The 27,348-nt window shown below is 35.8% G+C and overlaps 1 protein-coding gene across 2 annotated transcripts in view; it reads left to right on the forward strand.

Annotated features, from left to right (window-relative positions):
• Nucleotides 1–27,348, forward strand: part of ERICH1 (glutamate rich 1) — a 94,420-nt gene that overhangs the window by 34,395 nt on the left and 32,677 nt on the right. For both annotated transcript variants that reach the window (XM_020973012.2, XM_020973013.2), the window contains exons 2-3: nucleotides 1,582–1,704; nucleotides 12,132–12,266. In XM_020973012.2, the coding sequence (XP_020828671.1) occupies nucleotides 1,582–1,704; nucleotides 12,132–12,266 (258 nt within the window). The remainder of the gene's footprint in view (nucleotides 1–1,581; nucleotides 1,705–12,131; nucleotides 12,267–27,348) is intronic.

Raw genomic sequence — 27,348 nt, forward strand, 5'->3', positions numbered from 1 at the left:
TTCTATAAACATAATAGCTTAACTAATATAGTGTACTAATGGTATTGGTGGTGTCTAAGGGGAGGTAAGCCTTTTGAATAATAAAAATGGGTAAGCCTAATCAAAATTTGTTATAAAATGCTAAGCGGTAGCTTAAAAATTGCAGTTATGTACATGTATTCTAGAAACCTTGTCACTTTCTCCTACGGATGTGGGGGGAAGGAAAGGGGCCGGGGACAGTGTCTAACTTGGTTCTGTAAAGCCGTTAGTATGAGTTCTAATTTTGAATCTTAATTCTACTTTCGTGGAGAAACATCTTCATATGAGTTTTTAATATAGTGTTGCTATAGATTGTGTTTGCTTTGTTGCTTTTTCACAATTGTTCACAACTGAACATATTGTTGTATATGAATGTAATGGAATATTATTTCACCACTAGAAATTATGAGAGAACCAGGAGAACAATTTATTCAAGATCAGCAACATTGTAAAGAAAAATAACATTGAAGAATTCTGATTAATCCAATCACCATCCATGTCTCCAAAGCATCTACCAAATGACAAGATGTTGGATTAAAGTTTCACTGAGATACTGCTTTCCCGGAGACTGCCATCTCCGACAGGAAATACCTGACTACCCTCACTCTTGTACAGAGATTCTGGACAAATAGGGCATAGACTTTCTTTGTTTATCTGTATCCCCAGTGCTTAAACAGTGCCTGGCACACAATAGGTGCTTAATAAATGTTTATTAAATTGAATTGTGTTTGTGTATTTAATAAAAGCACTAGCAAGTTCCAGTTAGTACAATTCCCATGTAACCATTTATTCTGATGTTGCTTTTTAAGTGGGTTTAAAATGTTTTTATGTATATTCTATTTCTAACTAGATTTTAAGTTTATCTGGGACAGGACTACTCTTAATTCTTTAATGTCATCTTGCAAAAAGTCTTAAAGATCTGTTCATTTTTGACACTTTCTCCTATCCAGTTGAGAAAGTGAACTAAAACAATTTAAAAAAATCTCAACATATTTGTTAAGACTATTTTACCTATCCTAGGATTCTTCCTTAATTATAGTTTTATTAAATTAGTTTATATTACTTTAGGAAGATGTTTGAGGGCAAACTTGGCTAATATTGCTATGAACTATATGTACTGCCCTTATCATCCTGGCTTTTTATTTTCTTCTGCCGTCTGAGTAAAAGTGTGTATGCAAATTTGTCTTTGAAGTCATGAGAATTAGAAGAAGCATTAGTCTTTGACATAATCTTGAAATCCTGTTGTCTTTATGAGCTTGTGCTCAGATATGCTTTCCAGAGGTGGCATTTAGTTAGCACTAAATTATACCAAATACATAAACTCAAAAATTTCTAAGTTAATAATTGCCTGGGCTACATTTCAGCTAAAAGAATCATTAAGAAACAGGAGCATTAAGGGAGAGAAGTTGGTTAAATATTAAGATAAAAAGAAGAAACCCACACATGGAAAATATGAAAACATTTCACCTGCAATTAATTCTTTAGAATGTAAATTATAATTTTTAAAAGAATATATAATCTGGACAAAACTATTTAATTTTTAAAATTGATTATCTTTTCCAGTATTCATTGAAAAAGTGCTGAAGAGACTCTATCCTTCTGTTCCAAATCAACAACTTCGATTTACAACAGAGACTTCTCCTTCAAAATCAGAACTAGAACCAAGTAAAGTCCAGCCTTCAGCAGGTAATGTTATATGAAGACAGTAGTTTTATCTTCAGATATTTTTTCCTTTTACCACTTAATTATTAACAGCCATCTATTTAATCTTTCCTGATTTGTACTTTATGCATGTTTTCTTAACTGAAGTGATTGATTTTTTAAGAAAATAACTTTTAGGTGGAGAGGTATTTTAAGGTCTGAATATGTAAACATTTAGATCAATAAAATTTAAATTGTTTTTTCAGGTATGATCAGTCACTTCAAGTTTGCTCTAGGAAGTTTTACATGTGAAAATGACATTTTATTTCTGGTGTGGGATTTTTTTTTTAGTCTTTTAATTTCCATTTGAAATCTACCATGAGATTTCTTTGCTCATTTACATGCATATGCAAGAGTTTATATGGAGAATTTCAATGAGAGAGGGATTACTATAGATGTTGAATTTCTCTAAGTCTTCATTCCTATTTACAATGACATTATCTTGATTACATCAAACTGTAGACTTCTATGAAGCTTCCTAAAAGAGTTCAGTATAACAAGAAAAAAAACATGTAAAAAAAAAGACAAGGTGATAAAGAATTTCTATTTTCTAGACTAAAATATATAAATCAAAGCCCCTTAAGTTAGTCCATCAGTACAGCTATCTTGTACAGAGATATCCTACCCCCATCTTCTACTTTTCATGTGTTTCATGTGTTCCCTTTTTATGTGTTCTCTGCCCTCATTAGAATTTAAGCTTCCTGAGGTCAGGCATTGTCTCCTCAAACTAAGTGATATGCATCCTAGTCCTTAAGAGCAGTTATAAGATGATAGCAACATAGATTTAGAGCTGGAAGAGGTGATTTAATCCAACCCACTCATTCTATATGAGTAAGGAATTGAGTCCCAGGGAATTACAAAGATGGACCGCGAGAAACTACACTGGAACAGACTAGACAAGGGAGAATCAGAATCAATAACCTAGTGTTCAATAAACTTAAAAACTTGAAAGCAGTCTGGCAGAAAGTAGGCTTGGAATGACACTTTATGCCATATTGTGCAATAAGTTTGCAATAGATATGTGGCCTTCATACTCAAAATCATACCACAAAAAGTTAGAAGAGAAACAGATCATATACATTTCAAAACCATAAACAAAATAACACATAATTTTCATTATGTGAAACTGAAAGGCTTCTTCACAAACAAAATCAATGCAACAAGGATAAGAAAGGAATTGCTCAAATGAGAAAAATTCTTTATATCAGATTTCTGAGGTAAAGGTTTGGTATATAAGATACATGTAGACAACTAACAAATATGTAAGACTTGAAGCCATTCCCCAATAGATTCATATAAAAGGATGGGAACAAATTGTACTCAAAAAAATTGCAAATTATTGACAGTGATGTGAAAGAATAGTCTAAATCACTAACAATAACAGAAATAAAAATCAAAACAGCCCTGGTTTTTCACCTCACAACCAGGAACTTTCCAAAGATGACAAAAAATAGGAATAGTCAGTGTTTGAGGAGTTGTGGAAAGCATGGCACACTATTATACTATTGGTAGAAATGTGAATTGGCACAACTTGCCCTCCCCCTGCATGTCTCTGTCTCTCTCTGTCTCTGTCTCTTTGAGCAGTCTCTCACTCTCTTTCCTCCCTCTGCCTCTTCCCTAGCTAAGTACTAGAGTGTCAACTTCAGATTTATATGTCTATCATTGATTGTCTAATACTGATTATTTTAACAAGCACTTTCCAATTATTCCCATGATAATCTATTTATGTAATTTTGCTGGAAAATGTAAATCTTGATTAAGTAGATTTTTTACCATGAATGAGTCCATATTATTTGCAGGATAAAGTATATAGTCCTTAGTCTGGTAATAATTTGGAATTAGGCAAACAAAGTAACTAAATGAGTAATATGGATATATGAATTAATGGAAATGTGTTTTTTACTATGGGAAGTATCTCAATCTAGTCAATAAACATTTATTAAACACCTACTATGTGCAGGCATTTGATACAAAGAAAGGCAAAAGGTAATCAGTTTTTATCCTCAAGGAGCTTCGATTGTAATGGGGAAGATGATACACAAAAGAAAGCTGAAAAGGGGGAAGAAAAGAGGAAAGGTACCCAGTAGGTACCTCCAATCAGTGGGAGCATTCCCAGGGGCAGACGGTACTGATGAGGTATGAGTTCCAGGGCTGAAGTGATCTTCCAGGATAAAAAGATTCCTAGGTCATGAGGGTGGTGTCCAGAGGAATATAGCTGGGTGGAAAATGAAGAATAAATAAAGATTTGTTGTTGTTCAGTCATTTCAGTTGTATCTGACCCTTTGTGACTCAATTGGGGTTTCTTGGCAAAGATACTGGAGCAGTTTGCCATTTCCTCCTCCAGCTCGTTCTACAGATGAGGAAACTGAGGCTAACAGGGTTAAGTGACTTACCCAGGATCACATAGTCAGCAAATGTCTGAGGCCAGATTTAAACTTAGAAAGAGGAATCTTGGATAGAGCACTGGCCCTGAAGTCAGGAGGACCTAAGTTCAAATCCAACCTCAGACCAAACACTTCACCTGTACTAGCTGTGTGACCCTGGGCAAATCATTTAACCCCAATTGCCTAAAAAAAAAAAAAAGAAAGAACGAAAGAAAAAGAAAGAAAGAGGAATCTTCTTGACTCCAAGCCTGGCACTCTATACACTCTGCCAACTAGCTGCCCATAATTAGGATTTCTTATTTGAATTAAGTGATTATTGATTAAGGGTTTAATTGAAGCAATCAACCAGTTAATTACTTATCTATTAGTATTATCCATATTTGTATATTTATATTTTGTTTATTATATATTGTATTTATATGTAATGTATATATACCACATATTCATATACATCTATGTATATGTACTTAGAAAGAGGTGCTTCTTCTAGGTTTTGGACAAAAAAAAGAAAGAATTTATGATAATTACCTGTTCTTGAATTTTTTCTATTAAGGAAAATATAAAGAAACTATTTAGATATTTTCTGCTCTATAGATATCACTGTATTCATTTATCAATAATGATTATATAATAATAATAATAGCTTTACTCTCCTTCTTAAAATAACAAGTGAAAATCCCCATACTACAAATGTAGACTTTGAAATATCCTTGGAAGTTTTTAACAGGTGAATTGTAATGGAACTAGAAAATTATAGCAGAAAAAATGTTTTGCCTCAATCACCTGGATATAACATTAATTTGTAAAAATTTAAGAACAATGTTTTTAATAGATGATACTATGCCAAATAATTATAATCTGTATAGTATGCGGAATGAAAAGCTTTTAAAATATAAAGACCTAGTGGAAGAAATGAATGCCATGTAGGAACAAGACATGTTCCTATTCTCCCCATCATCCTGTCTGCTTCTAGAGCTGTTTCAAAGATTCTTTCAATGAGTCTACCAAAGATTAGATTATATCCAATACATTTACTCAGTTACAGAAAGAGATCCACCTGTACAGCAGTCTAGTCTGCAGAACATTTTTTTTTTTGCTTTTAGGCAATTGAGGTTAAGTGACTTGCCCAGGGTCACAGAGCTAGTAAGTGTGTTTGGTCTGAGGCCAGATTTGAACTCAGGTCCTCCTGACTTCAGGGCCAGTGCTCTATCCACTGCGCACCTAGCTGCCCCTTAGTCTCCAGAACATTAAACATAAAAGAATAATAGAAGGATAGTAACTTGTCTCAGGAACATTTATATCTAAACTCCACTGAATTAAGTTGAGATGATTTGATGATGCTAACTCAGATATTTATATAGCACTTTAACGTTGGTAAGGTATGTTATGTACATTTTCTCATTAGTTACACTCCTTTTCCACCCAATGAGGTAGCTACTGTTATTATTCTTATGTTACATATGAGGAAAATGAGACAAGAGATGTTAAATAACTTGTCTGGTCACTTAGATTATAAATGTCTTAAGAGAAACTCAAACCCAGATCTTCCAGACTCTGTCTGGTTCAGAATATTACCCATTCTGCTATGTTGCCTTCTTAATATTGCCATGTTCTCTTAAAAACTTTAGAAGTTATGTATACCCTTTTTAGCTTGATTTTCTAAATCCCAGCCCTTTAAGGAAAGTTGTCTTTCTCAAAAACCCTAAGTATTTGATCCTGTGAGTGATGGTTCCTAGGGGACCAGTCAGTACAAATTAATTAGTAAAAGGACTAACACCTAAATATTTGATAGGAGGTGGAGCTAAATATTTCATGAAACTTGCTAGTTAGCTGGCCATGAAAACTATTGATGCGGGAACAGAAAATTGTAAGGTTTTTATTCCAACCAGTAGTGTTATATTCCTTTTCTGTTTTATTCTGCTTTACTGTGAGCTGAGGGATAAAGGAAACACAACAGGACATTGGAGTTGATAAGAAAAGGAAAAACTTATAATAACTTCTTTCTTTAACAACCAAAGCATAATGAATATTTTTATAAATTTTAATAAAAAAGATCAAAGGTGGAGTTAGGGGAGAAACTATCTGTAAGGGCTTTTGATGCTAAATTGCTCTGAAGTCCCTATGTGTATATGAGGTCTGCCTCCTAGAAATAAGCTTTTGACAATTAGAAGATTAAAGGTTAATTCTCCTCCAGTAAGGATTATATTAAGTAGTAATTTATAATTGTTTTAGAATAGATGAAGAAAAAATATTTTAAAATTTAAATCCTTTAACTTATCTAATTTTGATATTGATAATGTCAATATTAAGCAATGCTTATACTTCCATGTTTTAACAAATAGTAGTTATATTTTTAACACCCCCAAAGCATAATTGATTGAATGAGGAAATATTTGTTTTAGGACCCATTCTTGCCCTAGGAAATTAGGAAATTACTTGCCTATACTTCTTATAGATATAAGACATTCCAGTATATGAAGTACTAAACAAAAGGCCCTGAGTTAACAATAATCTGTTCATTGTACCTATAAGCATGCTTTTAAGGTTTGGAGTCTAACTCAATATAATGAGAAGTCAAATTAAAAATTCAGGCCATAAACAAACTTTGTCATCTTTGCTCCTTATATAAGCTCTTGACCACCTGCGTGGGGCATAATTTCCCAGAATCTAGGCAAGGCCATAAAGCACAGTCATGGGATGAGTCAGATTCTCCCTCCAACCCTTAAACCAAATACAAAGACTCAAAAATCTGGAAGTAAATCTGGGAGCAGAGATAGTAAGCCAGTCATTAACAGTTAGTTATTCATTAATTGCCTACTATTCGTTAGGCCCTGTACTAAATGCTGGGGATACCAAAAGGGTGTCAAAAACTAATCCTCACCTTCTGAGAGTTCATATTCTTTTGCAAGAGACAACATTCAAATGACTGTGTACATACAAGCTATAAACTGAGAAAGTTAAATTGATTCCATTTTGTAATTGATTTCATTCTGTACCAACCACTGACATCTTACATAACTACTTAAATCATGTTTCATTGTCTCTGGATTGAATTTAGAAGTCCACTTTTTCTGTTAATCACTTCAATTCAAGGAAGTCTGGTCTGTTATCTCTGTACCACTAGATAGCCTTCAAGGAGGTCTGGTTTGTTATCTCTATACCACTAACTGGCCTTGCAGGTGGACTGAATCAATCAGAATTTACTAGCAAGAGGCTGTTCCTAGCCCCACATTTCCCATTTCCAGCCAATCATATTGTTCCCCATGTCTGTGAGGCTTCAGATTTTGTGACCAAGTATATTGCTTTCCCCATTTATGATGCTGACTTCTATTTTTTGGATGTTCCTTCTTTTGTCTATAAAAACAATCTGTCAGCTCATTTGGGGTCTTAACTTGCTGAGGAGGCTGAGACCCTATTTATTAACAAATTTGGACTTTACTAATAAATTAATTGTGCTCAGAGCTTTGTGCCTTTAATTTCAATTGGAACAATACAGTATAAAAAGAAAATAATCTCTAAGGGAAGGAATTTGTGGGGGAGGGGAGAAAGAGGATTACACAATGGGAAAGATCTGTTGCACAAAGTGGGATTTCCAGGAGGAAGTGAGGAAGAAAATCATTTCAGTAAAGGGAGATAGCCAGTGGAAAGGAACGGAGTCAAGAGGGTGTCCTAACATGTGGGGTTGTAAAGTATAAGAAGACTTGAAAGATTGGAAGGGGCCAGGTTGTAGAGGGTTCTGAATGTCAAAGAGTATTTTCTATTTGATTCTGGAGGTAATTGGGAACCATTAGAGTTTGTGGTAGAAGTGAATGTTGGGGGAGTTATGTGACATGGTTGGACCTGTGCTTTAGGAAAACTTCTTTGTTAGCTATGTGGAGGGTGGATTGAAGTAGGGAGAGACATAAGTCAGGGAGACCAACCAACAGGCCATTAAAGTAGTCCAGCTATAAATCAGTGAGGGCCTGCATCATTGCCAGGGTGGTGGCTGTATAGTAGAGATGTTGTGAAGGTAGAATTGACAAAATGATAACAGTTGAGTTATGTGAGTTAAGTGTGAATGAACAGCATAGGATGACACTAGGGTTGTGAATCTGGGTGACTTGGAGATTGCCTGTGCCTTTGACAGTAACAGGAAAATTGGGAATAGGGAGGAATGATAAGTTTTGGCTTGGATATGTTGTGTTTGAGGTGACAGAAAATACCTTACTTCCCCACCAAGTCACTATTCTAGAATCCTTGCAAAGTTAAAAAACAAATGAACTGATTAACACATATCAGAGAGAAGCTTTTCCTGTACGAAAGGGAAAACTGAACAACCATATTTAATATGTTGCTATCCCTACTTTCCACAGATTTCTCTGGGGACTTCTGTCATTTTTAAAGAATATCCTTACACGAATCTTATTTGGATGTTTAAATGGGGTGTGGTGTGTGTGTGTGTGTGTGTGTGTGTGTGTGTGTGTGTGTGTGTGTGTGTGAATGTGTGCGTGCATGCATGCATGCATGTAAGTACCTATAAAAATGTTTTGATTCCGTTTTGGTTTTCCCTTCTAAAAGCAGGTACACCTGAGTGTTCTGTTGGCTTCATGGAAACATGTTTTTCTTTCAATATAGGAAAAGTTCAGCTCCTTAGAGTTTATAAGTCATTACATAAAGGAATTTTTATGTTTATTTATAGTTATTAAAGCAAAATATTTTTTTTTAAATTGTGTGAAGCAATGCTAATTAATATTTTAGTCCATTTCTAGGGAGTATAAAAATACCAAATAACCCAAATTCAAGGATCATTTTTTGGGCTTATGTGACAACATTTGGTAACCAGAACAGTTAATTGTCATGCATGTCATACATACTTTACCATTTTATAAAGAATTAGAAAACAGAAATATATTTAATGTAAAACTATGTCACTCATAATAAAGAGTATTGAATATCAAAAACTGAATCACTTAGCATGATAATGAGATTTCAGGTGATCAGTTTATCCTGGAAGGGAGATGATATTCTCTGGAGTCAAAACCAAGTGGAGCTGTTGGGGACATGCGTTTCATCACCATACCCTTACCTAAAGACTTCTCAGCTTAATACAGTTTGTCAGAGCTTATATTCTAAATACATTGTTGTTCATCCTTTGTTTTCTAAGAGTACCAATGACATCATGATGTTGGAGTATGGATGATGTCTTGATCCGTGCATGAATTGAATTTAAGTGAGACAGAGTTACAGAGTTGTCAGCCTTACTCTCTTCCAGAGTCATTGAAGTCTAGTGGCAAGACAAGAGTCAAGATGACTGATTATGGGCTGGGATGCAGCAGATGACCTTGGTGTCTTTGATGTCTGACCAAGCTCTAAGTGCTTTACAGCACCTGCTTCAGCTGCTTCATGGCCATTGGAACAAATTGTTCCCAAATACCAATTCCAACAGAGGAAATCTTCACATGCTTGGAGCAGATATCCCTCTAACTCACCAAAGGGTTTAAGGCTTGTCAGTTACCCTCAACCTGGGTTAGCCCATCTGCTGAGACAGTTTTACTGGCATGTGGCTGGTGCTTCTGGAGCCACCAATGAGATATACATACTAAATATATATTCTTTTCATGACCACAAAGCTGCATATACATGAAATGTGACAGTGGTTGTTGTCCTTCATTCTTGAAGAGGACCAAAATGACATCACTGTGTTAGGAGTCAAGTTACAGAGTGTCTGACTGTAGCTGATCAGACCAACATGAGCTCAGAATGCTCCACCACAGGTCAGGCACAAATAGTCTATGTGAACGTTTGGGGTGGGTTCTCTAAATTTGCACATCTTCCATTTCTTTTTTTTTTTAAGCAGTTGGGGTTAAGTGACTTGCCCCAGGGTCACACAGCTAGTAAGTGTCAAGTGTTTAGTCTGAGGCTGGATTTGAACTCAGGTCCTCCTGACTTCAGGGCCAGTGCTCTATCCACTATGCCACCTAGCTGCCCTTGCATTTCTTTTGAGCTACTTCAGTTCTGCTTTGATCATAGAGCACAGCACCTTCTCTGATGAGAGCACACCATGCTGGTGTTGGTCCTGTGCCAATGTCTCCTATGTCACACAATCCAAAGTTCTTAAGAGGGACCTTGAGAGTGTCCACGTATTGCTTTTTCTGACCACCATCTGAGCACTTGCCCTATGTGAATTCTCCATAAAAGTCTTTTTGGCAAACATATGTTTGACATCCAAATAACTTTGCCAGCCCACAGGAGTTGTGCTGTGTGTAGTAGAGTTTGAATGCTTAGCAATTTAGTTCGAGAAAGGGCCTCAGGGTCTGGTATCTTATCCTGCAAGGTGATCTTCAGAATCTTCCTAAGAAAATTCAAATGGAAGTGATTCCATTTCCTGGCATGGCGTTGGTATACTGTCCAGATTTCACAGGCATACAACAATGAGGTCGGCACAATGGCTCTGTAGACCTTCAGTCTGGTAGTCAGTCCAATAACTCTTCTCTTCCACACTTTCCTTCAGAGCCTCCCAAACACTGAACTAGCTCTGGCAATGCATGTGTTAACCTCATTATCAGTGTATACATCCCTGGAAAATGCACTGCCAAGGTAAGTGAACTTATCCAAGTATTCAAAACTCCATTTGCTGTAACTGATGGTTCCATATATGGATGGTGTGGTGCTGGCTGATAGAGTACCTGTATTTTCTTGGTGTTAATTGTTAGGACAAAATTAGCACAAGCAACAGAGAATGGATCCATACTTTGTTACATCTCAGCTTCAGAAGCTGCACTGAGTGCACAATCATCTGCAAACAGAAAATCATGCACCAACACACCCTCCACTTTGATGTTGGCTTGTAGCCTTTTCAAGTTGAAGAATTTGCCATCAATGCAGTAGCTGATCTTGTAGTGAAAAGATGACTCCTTGGCCTGGGCCACATGTGTACAGCATTGTGACTACAGCTCCCAGTGTATCTGCTGCTTCATCACTTGCCTGTTGCCACAGGATTTTGAGATAGGTAAAATGGTAAAATGTTATGGGTGATTTCTTTTGATTTGTGTGTAGATTGGGTTTAAGTATGGCAGAGTTGCACAGAGTTGTCGGCCTCACTCTCTCTTCCAGAGTCATCACAGTCTAGTGGCAGGACAGAGTCAAGATGACTGGTGATGGCTCAAGATGCAGTGGCTGTCCTTGGCCTCTTCTGTGTCCAACCAAGCTCTAAGCACTCTGTAGCACCTGCTCTAGCTGCCTTTATGGTGTTGGAATAAATTGTTCTCATTTACCCATTCCACCAAGAGAAGTCTTCACACGCTTGGGGTAGACACCCCCCAACTCACCAATGAGTTTGAGACCCCATAGTTACCTCCAACCTAGTTTAGCCCATCTGATGAAACGGTTTACCTGGGTGTGGCCACTGTGCACGCTACCACAGCTTCTTGGAACCACGGGTGAGTTAGGTGGACCAGGTGGACACCAAGGGTGGAAAGCAGCTCTGAAAAGGGCTCTACAGCCTTCACACCTGAGGTACTAGTCTTTCCTTGAACATACCCTACACCCCATGAAGTTTGACAGTAATACTTTAATGGAGGAATAGAAAATGTCTTATTAATATTGCCTCAGTAATAGATCTATAGATATACATAAAGACATATATGTGTAAATATATATAATGTATATGTATTTATATGCCATCGAGTTTCTAAAATTTTAAGTGGGTATGCACTGGAATTCAGTGTTGAATTGCATGTGAGAATGTCATATATTGTTATAATTTTATTTATATCCTAGGCAAGATACATATTTAAGTAGTTATTGATCAATCTACTTTTCTGGATGTATAAATAGGTAACTTGATCTTATAGCAAAATGTTTGGCTCATGGTTTTCCTTAATTATGATACTTGTTAATTGTTAAATCAGTGCCTTCAGTGACTTTAATTATAAAAATAACCCTAGTGCTGACATAATATACTTTGCCCTGTAATAACTGTCAGATGAAAATAAGCAACCAATTAAATTTATGATACAAAGTAAAGATAATTATCTTTCTCTCTTACAGATGATGAAAATAAGATCCAACCCAGGAAAAAAATGTACACAGTCAGCACACCTCCTGATGGATATGCCCCATGTTCTCTAGAATTCACTGATAGCAGAAAATCAGAAAAATCTGGTAGCACTGATGACACAGAAGGTAAAGAGTTGTTTTTTTTTTCCATATGCTTTTGAGTTGAAAATTTTTCTCTCTTTTCCTCCCCCCCACCCTCCCCAAGACGGCGCACAATCTGATATAAGCTTTACATTTACATACCCATTAAACATATTTTCACATTAATGAAGTTGTAAGTAAAAATTAAAACCAATAGGAGGAACCATCAGAAAGATGAAACAAAACTCAACAGAAGGTAAAAAATAAGTGATAGCGATTCAGCTTCCATAGTTCTTTCTTTGGATGTGGACAGCATTTTCCATCCCGTGGCCTCTGGAGATGTCTTAGATCCTCGTAATGCTGAGAAGGGTTCAGTTTAACAATCTTAGTCATTGCATAATGTGGCTGTTATTGTGTACAAAGTCCTCTTGGTTCTGCTCACTTCACTCAGCATCAGACCATATAAGTCTTTCCAGGTTTTTCTGAAGTCAGCCTGTTCATCATTTCTTATAGAACAATAGTATTCCATTACATTCATATACCACAACTTGCTCAGCCATTCCCCAATTGATGGTCATCCTCTCAATTTCCAATTCTTTGCCACCACAAAAAGAGCTGCTATGAATATTTTTGTACATGTGGGTCCTTTTCCCATTTGTTTGATCTCTTTGGGATATAGCCCTAGAAGTGCTATTGCTGGATCAAAGGGTATGCACATTTTTGTAGCCCTTTGGGCATAGTTCCAAATTGTTCTCCAGAATGGTTGGATCATTTCACAACTCCACCAACAATGTATTAGCGTTCCAATTTTCCCACATCCTCTCCAACATTTATCATTTTCCTGTTTTGTCATGTTGGCCGATCTAATAGGTGTGATGTGGTACCTGGAGTTGTTTTGATTTGCATTTCTCTAATCAATAACGATTTAGAGCATTTTTTCATATGACTATAGATGGCTTTAATTTCTTCATCTGAGAACTGTCTGTTCATATCCTTTGACCATTTATCAATTGGGGAATGGCTTGTGTTCTTATAAATTTGTCTTAATTCTCTATATATTTTAGAAATGAGGCCTTTATCAGAGAGACTAGTTATAAAAATTCTTTCCCAATTTTCTACCTTCCTTCTAATCTTAGTTGCATTGGCTTTGTTTGTGCAAAAACTTTTCAATTTAATGTAATCAAAATTAGTCATTTTGCTTTTCATAATGTTCTCTATCGGTTTGGTCATGAATTCTTCTGTTCTCCATAGATCTGATAGGTAAACTATTCCTTGTTCTCCCAGTTTACTTATGGTATCAGCCTTTATATCTAAGCCCTGAACCCATTTTGACTTTATTTTGGTATATGGTGTGAGATTTGGGTCTATGCCTAGTTTCTGCCATACTCTTTTCCAGTTTTCCCAGCAGTTTTTTTCAAAGAGTGGGTTCTTATCCCAGAAGCTGGGGTCTTTGGGTTTATCACAGAAGGTAAAGAGTTTTAAGAGTTGGTCATTGAGAACATAGGCATTTTTAAAGGTTAATTATTTTTGTTTTACAAAATATTAAAAGTTAAACCCTCCTTTATACCACAATTATAACTATTGGCCAATTTTCAAGAGAATATGTTTAGAATAGGTAAATCTAGCCTACTTGGAAGAGAAAATGATTAATTAATAAATTAATGATAATTAATCAATACCTTATTAATGTTGGCATAGTTCCATTATCTTTATGAAGATAGTACTACCTGTGAAAATTACAAAGAAATAGCCTTATAATTTCAATATCTAACTATAACATTTAAAAGTATATATATTAAATGTATGCATACTTTTACTTATTTTTCCTAATTCATGAAAAATGCATTATAATTTATCTCATGTCAGTAAGAATATATGTTTCTTTGAGCAGTCTAGTAATGGTTTTGTTTACATATATTAGTTGTATGTGAAAGGTAGGTGATATTCTGAAATTAAATCAGTTAAATATTCCCTTTCATAATAAATTTCATTAGATTTATTACCTTGTCTCTTTTATTTTTAAAGGGTACTTAATAAAAGGAAACTATAAAAATATAAATTTGTTCTTCCTCTTACTGCAGCACATATATTTAAATCAGGGTTTTCTCTGGTCTTTTACCCTTGTTCTGGTCTTTGATGTTACTTGAAAATTTCTAGCCCAACCTACATCCGTCTGCCAGGCTAGTTTTGCCCATGTTCCAGGCAGTTGGTCAGCCCCTTAATATAAATACTTGTTAAATTGAAGGGGAAAAAGATTGTCATTTCAGTGACAGCAGTCTAGGTTGTGTTGATATGATATGCAGGGAATTATTTAGAATATTCTTCCTATATAAAATGAAAAGGCATTTGAGATGAGACAGTTTGAATTTTCCTTTGAGATAATAAATGAATTTTACTTGCGTCTACAATATAATGAGAGACCCATCAGTTGCACCATTCTCAGCTAGGTGGCACAATGGATAGAGCTCTGGACCTGGAGTCAGAGTTCAAATCTTGCCTGAGACACTTACTAGCCATGTGAATATGGGCAAGTCCCTTAATTTCTGTCTTCCTTAGTTTTCTCATCTGTAAAATGAAGATAATACTAGCATCTACCTCCCAGGGTTGTCATAAGGATAAAATTAAATATTTGTATAGCAATTTATAAACCTTAAAGCACTATTCATTATCATACATTCCATATCACAACATATAATTGTTTACTAGATTATAAATATATTTGCTTTTTTATTATAATTAATATATTGAGTATAAATATGTTTTTTGTTATTATTTTCACATTTATTTTATGTAACCCATGGCTCAAGGACCTCCAATACTCTGGGATCACATAGACCATGTTAAATACTGGGGTCTATCCCATTAGGACTGGTTTGTCTCTTCGGTTTGTTGCCCCAACATGGCATTATTCCAGGAACATGTCTAAATATACTTTACATCTGGCTTTTATCTGTGGTTATCCCAAACCTGATATTCTAGCTTCAAAACAGACAAGCAGGGTTGCAATATAATGCCAGTCTTTATTTCACTCAAGAGAAAACCTAGAACAGAAAGGATTCAAGGGAGCACATAAACAAATGCGGAATTCAAATGTATAATGAGCTTCCCCCAGAAGTAGACTGAATTGGTAACTGATACTGGGCCAACTCTTTGATATCCCTTATGAGACCTTCTTTCACCATACCCCCAAGACGTATATCACTTTGTTATTTTTCCTGCCTGCAAAAGATGAATATATTTTGAGGACTACTGAAGAAATAGTACTCTTTTCACTTCACTTGCACTAAGTTCCTCAGGGTGAGGAGTGGGGAGTGTTGGGGAGACAGTGTGCCATGGTCCTGCTCTCTTGCCACTGCCTGTCAGTCAGTCAATAAATATTTATTAAGAGCCATCTATATGCCAGACAGTGTGCTAAGCACTGTAGCACCCCCATCCCCAAGATGTGGCTTTAGATATTCAGCTACAGGGACCTTGTTTGCAATCCTCTTCCTTTTGGGGGGGGGGCAATTGGGGTTAAGTGACTTGCCCAGGATCACACAGCTAGTAAGTGTCAAGTGTTTAGTCTGAGGCCATATTTGAACTCAGGTCCTCCTAACTTTAGGGCCGGTGCTCTATCCACTGCGCCACCTAGCTGCCCCTATCCTCTTCCTTTTTCAAGAAGCATAGTATTGAGAGAATCTTCTAGAAGGGTGGTTGCCAATGCCTTAAAATTTGGAAATTCTTTTGCTTGGAGTTATCCATGGAACAGACCATAAGGTCTGGGACTCCCCTCTTCGGCCAAGTTGGCACGCATGTCTGTTTCTACTATGTGCTTCTGCAGATATGCCTCAGTACTCTGGCTGGCTACACCATCTCTTGTTCTGGGACAATCCACTCTCATCAGGATCTCTTCTCTCAGGCTTAGCAGATCTGCATGCAACTTCCATGTTTTTTACCCAAGACAACCACTTCCAGTTCCTGGAAAAATGGAAAGTGATAAAAATCTTCCTCTCTCCACTAACCCTTGCAGTTTTTTTTAAAAGAAAGACTCAATGGAGAAAAGGCAAAGAAAAACTACAAAAGAGCTTGAGCTGATCTGCTAGCTTAGTCTGAAACTTTTGTAACAAAGTTTCTGTACTCTTAAACTCACATTGGTGCTGGCCTTTCCCAACCCCAGAAACAATTAGGAAAGGGGAAAAAATTAATAAAAGTCAAATGAACAATTAGTAATAGCAAAATTAGATAAAAGAAAAAGAAAAAACCTCCCCTCTCAGAGAGGAAATCTCATTCCAGATGAGCTCCCAAAGCTTATGGGGCTGTCCCAACAAGAAATTGAAGCTTGTATTCCATGAGAAATCTTCCTCTCTGAAAAGGGAGAGAGTACCCTGAATTATCAGGTCTTAAGACAACCCCTATAAAATGGAATTGAAGTCCATAACGACCCTAGATAAACTGTCCAAACGCATGCCAAGATAGGGTATATGATCTACATGTTCCAAAAAAATAAAATGAAACATGAATGAGTCTCCAAAAATATATGGATTCCAAAAAAGGGACCAGAAATTTGATGTTGATTGGCAGTTAAGCCCTTACATCATAGATGAGCATCCAAGCACCAATATAATTCATAGACAATCAACTTTCCTCCTCTGCTTCCACCCCAATGCTGGGCTTACGTAGACCAGGTTCTGATTCTGGGAGCTCATCAGTGAAGAGTTATTTTCTCCTTTTAACTCATTACTCTCTGTTAATCAGCCCCTCACACTAAAGAATTTTGGTGTAAAAGAGATGAGGGAACTCATACACTCATCTCATAAATAAAATGGTCTAGTGGGGTTGAGATGACAGATTGATTAGCCCTTATCATGACAGTTGGCAGTGTTCTTGGATATTAATATTTTAACCTCTCCATTTTTCCTCCTTCTCCCCATTTTCATTAATAAGAATGGCTCATATTTATGTAGTGTTTTATGGTATCCAAAAAATGTGAATTAATGGAAGACTGAGAGGGTTCTCAAAGAAAACAGACTTGCTTCATTTTCATTCCTTCAAATACTGAAGATAACTTATTGTAGGACTTTTCCTTAAGAGTTTTTAAAGCTTCCTAACTTTCTCTGTGCTTGTTATTTTTATTCCAATCAGTTTATCTGTAGTTCCTAGCAGTAAAAACACTAAAAATTATAAAAGGGTTCTGTGCTTATTTCAAATATAGGATAGTAGGAAAGAACTTGTGAAACTCTACTTCTTTTCTTCAGTGGGTCAGAATGGAGAGAAACTGTTTAAAAGAAATGCAGGGTGACATTTGGAAGGAAAGAGCCAAGCTAGTCTCTGGAGAGGGGGAAAAAATGTTGTGATTAGATTATTATAGTGTAAGGAGACTTTACCCCTTAATGTCAGGCTGGTCTTGCTACTACTTCTGTTAACATTTGACACTTACTTTGACTTCTGATTTAGAACTTTTATTTTGGCTCTTGGCTTTGTTAGCTCTATCAGCATCTTACTACTTTGGGGAAGTTATAAATGTTTTAGTCATATCTCCAAGGTTATCTAAGTAGATATTCCAAAAAAAAATGATAAATTTGTTTACTCTTTGTTTATACTTATTTTTCAATTTATTTTCTCATCTTTTTATTATAATTAGCTTTTCTAAAACTATATCATATAATAGTGGTGATAATGGAAATCCTTACTTTACCTCTGATCCTTCTGGAAAGGCCTTCTTGTGTTCCTCCATTACATATGATAGTGGCTCTTGTTTTCAGAGAGTTAGCACTTGCCATATTAAGAAAAGATGGGGCAGCTAGGTGGCGCAGTGGATAGAGCACTGGCCCTGAAGTCAGGAGGACCTGAGTTCAAATATGGCCTCAGAACAAACACTTGACACTTACTAGCTGTGTGACCCTGGGCAAGTCACTTAACCCCAGTTGCCTAAAAAAAAAAACATATTAAGAAAAGATCTATTTATTCCTATGCTTTTATTTTTGCTTTTTTTTTTTTTGATGAAGCAGTCGGGGTTAAGTTACTTGCCCAGGGTCACATAGCTAGTAAGTATCAAGTATCTGAGGCTGGATTTGAACTTAGGTCCTCCTGACTCCAAGGCCAGAACTCATCCACTGCGCCACCTAGCTGCCCCCTATTCCTATGCTTTTTAATTTTTAAAATATAAATTATTCTTCAATTTTGTAAAAAAACAAAAAAAAACATTTTTCAGCATTATTGATATAAATATGTGATTTTTATTGTTTCTATTTTTGGTAAGGTTTATGCTATTTATAGTTTCCTTAATATTGAACCAATTCTGCATTCCTGGTATAAATCCAAAGTAGTCATATTTATCGTCTTTTTAGTATGTTGCTATATAGATTCTTTGTATATGGTTCTTTTGTTCTCTTTCTTCATTTTATGTCTCCCTGCTTGGACATCAAGACCATATTAATATCATGGAAAGAATTTGGAAGAGTACCTTCACTTATTTTTTGGAAACAGCTTATATAATATTAGATTTAGTTTTTTGAAAATTTGGTAGAATTCATTTGTAAATTTATCAGGTACTTCATTCCCTCACCTTTCAAAAGTTCATATATGATTTGTTCAATTTCCTTTTATGAGATTGGGTCATTTGAATTTTCTATTTCTTATTCTTTTAATCTGATTTTTTTTGTATTTCATTTAGTCATCAGTTTTGTCAGCATATAAGCAGGCAAAATAATTTCTAATAATTCTTTTGTTTCATCTTAATTTGTTGTGAATTCTTCTTTTTCTTTTTTTGATATGAGCAATTTTTCTTTTTAAAAATTAAATAAGTCAATAGATTATTTTTTAATGAATTCAATGGATTTTTGCTTTCAGTTTTGTTAATCTTGTTACTGATTTTCAAGATTTTTATTTTCATGTTTAGTTGGGGTTTTTTGATTTGTTGCTTTTCTAGATTTTTTTTTTGTTACATACTCAATTCATTGATTGTAGAATATTCTCAGGTCCTTCTGTTCCCTAAAAAGGTGAGACTAATTCAGTTTACATAATACTAACATAACCAATTGAATAGCGAAAGAAGTTCAATTCAACAAACAACTTTTTTTCCCATTGAGTTTGATGACATTGAAACACTGTGTTCAAGTTTCGAAGATAATATTTGCAATAAGATTATGATTTAATGAGTTATTAAAGCAAGAGCTAACACTTTGTCATATATAGTTCCTTTGTGTGTATCTTGGTATGTATCCCCCCCAAATATTTTCAAGGGAAAGAAGTAAAAAAAAATCACAGATGGTAACGTTTTCATTTTTTAATTTTTTCCTCCATTGGGCATCAGCTTAAGTTGTGAAGTGAGTATATGACATTATTTGACAGATCCTAACAAGGTCCATTTAAATTTATAGTGGACAACTGATAATGCAAGATATAAAAGACAGGAGATTGTGTTTATATAAAAAATTATTTATTTATAACATTTATTTATTTATTTGGCAGGGCATGGGGTTAAGTGACTTGCCCAGGGCCACACATTTTGGACATGTTGAGTTAACTTGTCTATTGGATATCCAGTTCAATATATCTAAAAGGCAGTTGTAAATGTGAGGTTAGGACAGGATAGGTAGATTTTGAAATCTTTATTATGGAGATGGCAATTAAATATATGGGGTCTGATGAAATCACCAAGTGAAGAAGTAAGAGGCACAAAAGAGGGCCCAGGATGGAAGCCTATGGGGCACCTAGAGTTAGAAAACATGATCTGGATAAAGATCTATGAGGAGAGATTAAGGAGTTTGCCCTAGGGACTGAACATGTTTAAGAAATGAAGAGATCATGCCAAAGACTTATAGAAAACAAAGAAGAATTTAAAAGAAATTAGTGGGATAAAAATTTTTTTTGTATTTTGTTTTGTATTTGGGATTCCATCTTTCTTTTGTTTTATTAGAAGTCTATAGTTGGAATAATTCATTATATTTTCTTACCCTAAAAATTTTGGGGGACTAGATTGGAGAGGACTTATTGGGAGAAAAGCTTTTGACATGCTAAATGTTGATTTAAAATTATGGCCAAAGTGTATTTTGTTCACTTCCATTCCTTACATATCGTTGTATTTTTTTTCAATTCCCTAACAGAGTGTTACACATGGTAGGAATTTAATAAATACTAATTGAATGAATGGCTATGAATGAATCACTGTTTACACTTTTTCTAAGTATTCAGGGGTTTTGTGACTGGTGAGAGACTGGGATTAGAATAATTCTTAACTGGTTTAGATTTTGAAGGTTTTGTTCTTGTACTCAATTGTATCATTCATAGAGTATTGGACTAATATTGTAGATCTGAAATTGAAGGGACCAGCATTCTAGTTTACATTACATTACATTACTCAGTTTACAGATGAGGGAATTGAAGCCTAACATATTTATGGTCAAGTGACTTGTTCAAGGTCACACAGAGAGCAAACATCAGAGGTAGAATCATTTGGTTTCTTTTAAAAAATGAACATAAACCAATATAACATCAGGATCACAGTTGAAGATGGTAGACTGAGATTTAGAGACCTGTTCTGTCTTTTCTATTCTCCCCCCCATATCCATATATCTCTTATATCACATATAATTTTTACTTTTCCAGGCATGTTTATGTACATATTTTATTCTGCATTTTATAACTGGGCATGAGTTGAGTTGTAAATCCATGAACCCCAGGGCTTGTTGTATAGGGAAACAGGTCAACAAGAAAGGAAAAAAGAATGCCCAAAATTATGATAACAGTTGTGTATGTGTATATAGGAGAAATTTTCAACAACTCCCTGTTTTGGTTCAGAATTAAAATAATAAAGTTTCTCTCAGTATTCCATGTAAATCCAAGGTAAAGCAAGAAACTCAAGATGAATCATTCTTTACCAAAATTTTCCATCTCAAAATTTAAATAACCACATACAACTAATTAAAATTGAGAATTTCTTATATAACTAGTCTAGAATGTATTAAAATTGAGATTGATCATTAAATAGCTTGATACATCAAGAACTTCAAAAAGTTTTTTGATTGAAAGTATTTTTCTCACACATTGTGAAGTTGGCTTCCCTATGGTAGTTATCCTCTGGATTTTAAATAAAACAGAAACTAGCATGAATTTTAGTGTACCCAGGGCACTATGGAGTCTTCTCCCAAATGATATTATGACAGTTTATTTTACAAAGAGAACTTTGGGATTAAAATGTGGTTTGAGGAGTATAGTTGAGATTGGAACTAACATTTAAAAGTATATATTTAATAGGATCTGTACACAACATCAGCAGTTTTCCATAAGTAAGATACTCTTCTAAAAATGTAATTCTGATGGGAAAGTCATTTTCTAGGGAAAGATCAGAAACTTTTGGAGAATAGAGGTTATTCCCCAAATAGTTACTTTTTTCAGCGATACTCACTCTATATTCTCTGTAATTATCTTTTCATTTGGTACTCTTTCAAGGAATATTTAGTATAAATATTAAAGCAGGTATTAGTATTACAATGTTATGTATTTGGAATTATAAAAGATATGAGGCTTTGTTAAGATTTCTTTCTATCTATATGTCTGTCTGTCTATCTATCTGTCTATCTATCTATCTATCTATCTATCTATCTATCTATCTATCTATCTGTTTTTGCCTTTAGCTGCAGAGTTGAGCTGTGAAATGGTCCTTCCTTTGCCTGTGACTGCTTGCTAGTCTAGGAATGAGAACAAGCAGATAAAAAGCCAGGCAACGTATAGAAAAGAAAGCAGAATAAAAGCCAAAATAAGAGGAATTGAGGACCAAGAAGGACAGTTTGTTCTAATGCTGTAGATAGATTTGAGAAGGAAAATTCCTTATGCACATGATGACCTTCAAGGAGTTTTTCAGGAGAGATGTTGAATCATCCAACATGTAAGGCAAGTCTGAATCACATGCAGCAGGAGTGGACTGGTGTACTTCTTGTGGAGGTGAGCATGCTCTCTAACACCTTACCAAAAGGCATATGTAACCTAGCAACTTCTGATTGGGTCCATGGTTCCAATGACTGGAGTCCAAAGATGATGGAGCTCAAAATCAGGAGGAATGTCTCATCTCAATAGGTTATAAGGATAGCTCTAAATGAAGCTCCCTTGATCTTTGGAGCACATCTATTTGGAATTATCAACTCTCCCTTGGACTTCTAGTAAGGAAGAGGGAAAGGATTTTTCTCCCTTCTCTCCTTTTTCCTCCCCTCCAGTAGCAGTTGTGACTGCCTTCGTGTTTCTTTTTGAGTATACAGTTGTGAGCAACAACCAGCAATGCTGAAAAATGAACACTTCCACCTACCTGTTATGGACTTAACACCTAGTTCATAAGTTTGAGAATTCTGGGTTTGTGAGTCAATGCCAACTACCCAATGGGGAGGTGCTTTCTGCAACTTCTTCTGCTGCTGCTGCTTCAAGAAAGAAATGGACTCATCCTGAACCAATAAGGTCTAAAGACCCAGGTCTGGTTAACCAGCAGATCTGACTAAAGTTTGTTTAAATAGCAAAAGTCTGTAGTGAAAAATGAAAAATCTGTTCAGCAGTCCCACAAAGTGCCAAGGTACCTTTTGGAGAGATTATAATAACAGGAATGTTTTAAGTCTTCCTTAATGTGTGCTTGTAAGTCTTTAGTGTCTTGAGAACTTCTTGGAAGAAGAAGTATCTTCCCAATTTGTGATACCTGTTTTGTACATTTAGTACCTTAAATTTGGTCTTGCAAAAGCTTTTAAATTCCAGAGCAGTATACTGCTGAGGGAGATATAACTGAGGAACATGTTCTTCCCTTTTGCATAGAGGACTTGATTTCTCAGCTGTCCACTCCCTCCTTAGGGCTGTGTTGGCTCACTACACTTGTTTGCTGCTGCTACAGCATACACTGCTATAGACTCTTCTCATTGGTCTTCTGGTGGTTCTTCTGACCTTTCAGAGCTTATAGGGTCATTCCGTGTCTGCTGCTTATTCACCTGGAATCAGGAAAAAACAAAATAGAGACAGGAAAACCAAAGATATAAGTATTTTAGACCACAGGGCAACCAGGTTGGGGAGTAGCTATATCACCCAAAGGCAATTCTGCATTTTTTCACTTTCACTATGTAGATGCCAGAGAGACAGAGACTGAGTTTCTGTCTTGGAGCCTTTATGTGCTCTCTTGCATTCAGGCTCAGTAGCCAATCAATGTGGCTTTTCTTCACCATGCACTAAGGGGACGGGAAACATTACCTACCTGATTTGAATCAGGGGCAGGATTTCCCTCCGTTACAGACACTTTCAAAAGCAGGATTACCAAGCCCCCAACAAGGGCTGTGAGAGCTCCCTGTTCTCAGTACTGGACTTCCAGTCAGCTACTAAGTGTTATTCCAGGCAGCTGCTGGGATTGCATATATGGTATTCACCTTGTAATCTTTTTCATTTTTCTAGTAATTTTAAGTAGATTTTTACACAAGTAATTTTCTCTAATTCATCTTCAACTTCCTTCTCTGTGATTCCATCTTTCCTACCTTTGTTAAAATGGATGTTCTTGCCTGTGCTATTCAACCTGTTTTCTTCATGTTCCTCCTTGCCTTTTATTTTTTGTTCGCCTGTCACTTGAGGAAAAGTGAACTGAGTCATATTTATCAGCTCCAGATTGAAGATTTAGCTCAATTTCAGTCCATGGTAAGCTTACTCATTAGGAAAGTGACATTTTTTATCTTACCCATTCATGACAACGACTTCAGCTGCACAGAAAACAGCTTCCTCTTTTTTTTTTAAATAAGGCTAAGTACCTGCCTATCAGTGATAAAATTATCAAATTCAGTAATCCAGTGCAAAAATATCAGGAAGGACCACCTTGACCTTTGTTAACTTCACATTAAACAAGTCTCTAGCACCAAGGGCAGTCTCTTTCATCAGTATGCAATGGAAGAATTGTTTTGATGGTATTACATTCTGTGGATTGGCCTTTATCTAACATTAGATTTTTAGTCAGGCAATTATTTGCACATAAGAGACATTCTCTTCCCTCAAGAAGCTTACATCTTCCCAGGGGAAACCACATATTATACAAATTAATTAATACAAAGGAGGACCAGAAATGAAGGAGTCAGAAAAAGTCTCATGTAGAAATCATTACCCAAGTTTTGCCTTGAAAGGAACCAGAGATTTCAACAAGTGGCTAAGGAGGAAAGACATTATAGGCATGGGGGTCAACCTGTATTAGGTAGAGTGATAGGAGCTGAAATGTCATGTAGAGAGAACAGCAGATAGGCCCATTTTGACTGGAACATGGAGTGTGGGGATTGGGTGGAGGGTATTGTTTAAAAATAATGAAAGACAGATTGGAACCAGAATGTGGAGGTCTTTAAATTCCAGAGGAGTTTATATTTTATCCTAAATGCAATAGGGAGCCACTGAAGCTTCTTGAGCAGGAGCACCTGAGTTCATATTTGACCTCAGGTATTTCCTAGGTATGTGATCTTGGAAAAGTCACTTAATCTCTAAGCTCTATCTTCCTCAGTTTCCTCAACTGTAAAATGCAGATAATAATGACACCTTCCTCACAGGGTTGTGGTGAGAATTAAATGACATGATATTTGTAAAGCATTTAGCATGGTGCCTGACACATAGATGGTTAATAAATGCTTGTCCCTGTCCTTTCCCTTCTGATCTCCTGGCCATTCCACTAACAAGACTCTATCTCTTGTTTCTGGTCATTTCCTCTGGCTGTCTTCCATGCCTGGAACACTCTCCATCCTTTGCTCCACCTACTGACCTCAATAGCTTCCTTAAAATCCCAAGTAAAATCCCTTCTCCTAGAAATCTTACCCAAACCCTCTTAATTCTAATGCCTTCCTTTTGTTAATTACTTCCTATTTATCCTGTATATAGCTTGCTTTGTATATATTTATCTGCATGTTGTCTCCTCCATTAGATTGTCTAAGCTCCTTGAAGGGAGGTACTGTGTTTTGCCTCTTTTTATATCTCCAGTGCTTAGCAGTGCTTGGCATATGGTATGTACTTAATAGATGCTTGCTGATTCTTCTCCCAAAACTACTTCGTATTCATTTTGTGCATATCATGTACATGTGTTATCTCTTCCCAATAGAATGTATGCTCTTTGAGAATAGGTATTATTATTATTTTTTTTGTATTCCAAGCACCCACCATAGTTCCTGGTTCATAGAAGGGGCTTAAGAACTGCTTGTTGTGAATGAATGATTGATTTAAATGCCCAATCAAAGGCAGCTAGCTGTGTGGAACAGAGCATAGAGCACTGGGCCTAACTTCAAGAAAACCTGAGGTCAAATTTGGCCTAACGTACCTACTAGCTTTGTGACTGAGCAAGTCAGTCAGTCTTTCTCGCTTGTTTCCTCAGATATAAAATGGAAATAATAAAAGCACCCACTTCCCAGGGTTGTTGTGAAGATCAAATGAGATATTGTTTAGCACAATGCCTGACACATAGTAGGGTTTCATAAATACTTGTTCCCTTCCTTTCTCCCCTTCAAAGTACTCTTAAATCCCGTCCACATGTCACCTTCTTCCTCTACAAATCAAAACTTAGCTGCCCTTGGAACCAGGTTAAAAGTGGTATAAGTGTGAATAGCTTGGTAACCATGGCTTTCCATTTCCCTCAGAACAAAGCCCCTAATCAAGCTGGCTCCAGGGAGCCAGATGTGGTAGACAAACTGGATTATGAAACAACTTCTAGCATTCATAAAATATAAAAATAACTTTCATTTATATAGTACCTTGTAAAAATGCTTTTAAAAACTGCCAGGAAAACAATGGAGAGTAGTGTTATCCTTCTTTTATATATAAGGAACTGAATTCAAGGGCAAAATAAATTGTTTGTGTTACATAGTAAGTCAGTGAGAGAGCTTAGAATCAAACCTAGGTCATTTGACTCCCCAGTTCAATGTTTCCACCACACCATGCTATTTATAGAAAGGTTGGAAAGAATCACCCATGCTTTTAGAAGAATATTACCTACAGAGTTCTTCATTTTTGAAACAACACTATAGTAGTTACCTTTATCATCAATCTCTCCCCCTTCCCCAAATTCAGTTCTACAACTTACCTGAAATTAGTTGAAGTCTAGTTTCTCTTGGATACTTATTTCTTTTATTGATAATAAAATAGTGTGATCTAGTGAAAAAAGAACATGACTTTTAGTGCTGGCAGTACTATTAACCAGCCATGTGGCTTCAGGCAGGACCAGGGCAAAATGTATGACTTGAGCAAGATTTGAATATTACTGTACCCCATGTTTGAAATTTTTTCTCTTTTCTGCAAGAGACTCAAAGTTTCCACTATAACTCATTCTATTTAATATCATAATATAAATACGTTCTATTGAGAAGAGAATTTTCTGGCATCATGCAATAATGTATGTACTTACAAAAGTATCCCTCATTCTGCATTCCCAGCCACATGGTAATCCTCCAGGCAATTGCCCATCTCATCTACACCTTATCTTGTTTTGGTTTTAGATAAGTCACTCAACTTATCTGGATCTTACTTGCCTCTTCTGTAAAATGAATATAATAATATCTGCCTTAGTTACTCCACAGGGAAGTTAAAAGCTAAAAATGAGAACAAATATGAAATTTGAAAAGTTAAAAATCTTTTAATATGTAATATATTATTTTACATATTTGTCAGTCTTTGAAAAATACTAAGGATTACTTTGGAGATCAAACTATCTTAAAGAAAACTTCATATTGCCACGTCAAATATTCATGTGTTTCCGTGAATAACTTTCTTTTATGAAGATTTTTATATAAATACCAAATTTTCACCTTTTTGAATTTTTAAAAACCCTGTAATTGGGTTACTTTGTGGTACTATGGCCAATCTTTTAAATTTTGCTGTGAAGAAATCTGGTGACAAACGTCTGACTTTCAGAAATTTAGAAGGGGAAAAAACACTCTACTAAGGTGAAAAAAGATTGTAGAAGCAGTTTAGCTGATATTGCTTAAGATTTCAGTTATAGTAGCAAGAATACCAAAAGTCTCTGGATATCTGTGCTAAAAATTACTTACATTGTCTATTGATGTTAAGTGACCTTGATAATACTGATATAAACATAGGTGAATAATTTTCATTGTGGAAATGGTTTGCTTATTTGAGACCTGAGTGGCTTTGATTGAACAGATGTTTAATAATTCAG

The sequence above is a fragment of the Phascolarctos cinereus genome, unplaced genomic scaffold, assembly GCF_003287225.1.
Source record: "Phascolarctos cinereus isolate Bilbo 61053 unplaced genomic scaffold, phaCin_HiC Scaffold_2;HRSCAF=192, whole genome shotgun sequence".
Lineage (NCBI taxonomy): Eukaryota > Metazoa > Chordata > Mammalia > Diprotodontia > Phascolarctidae > Phascolarctos > Phascolarctos cinereus.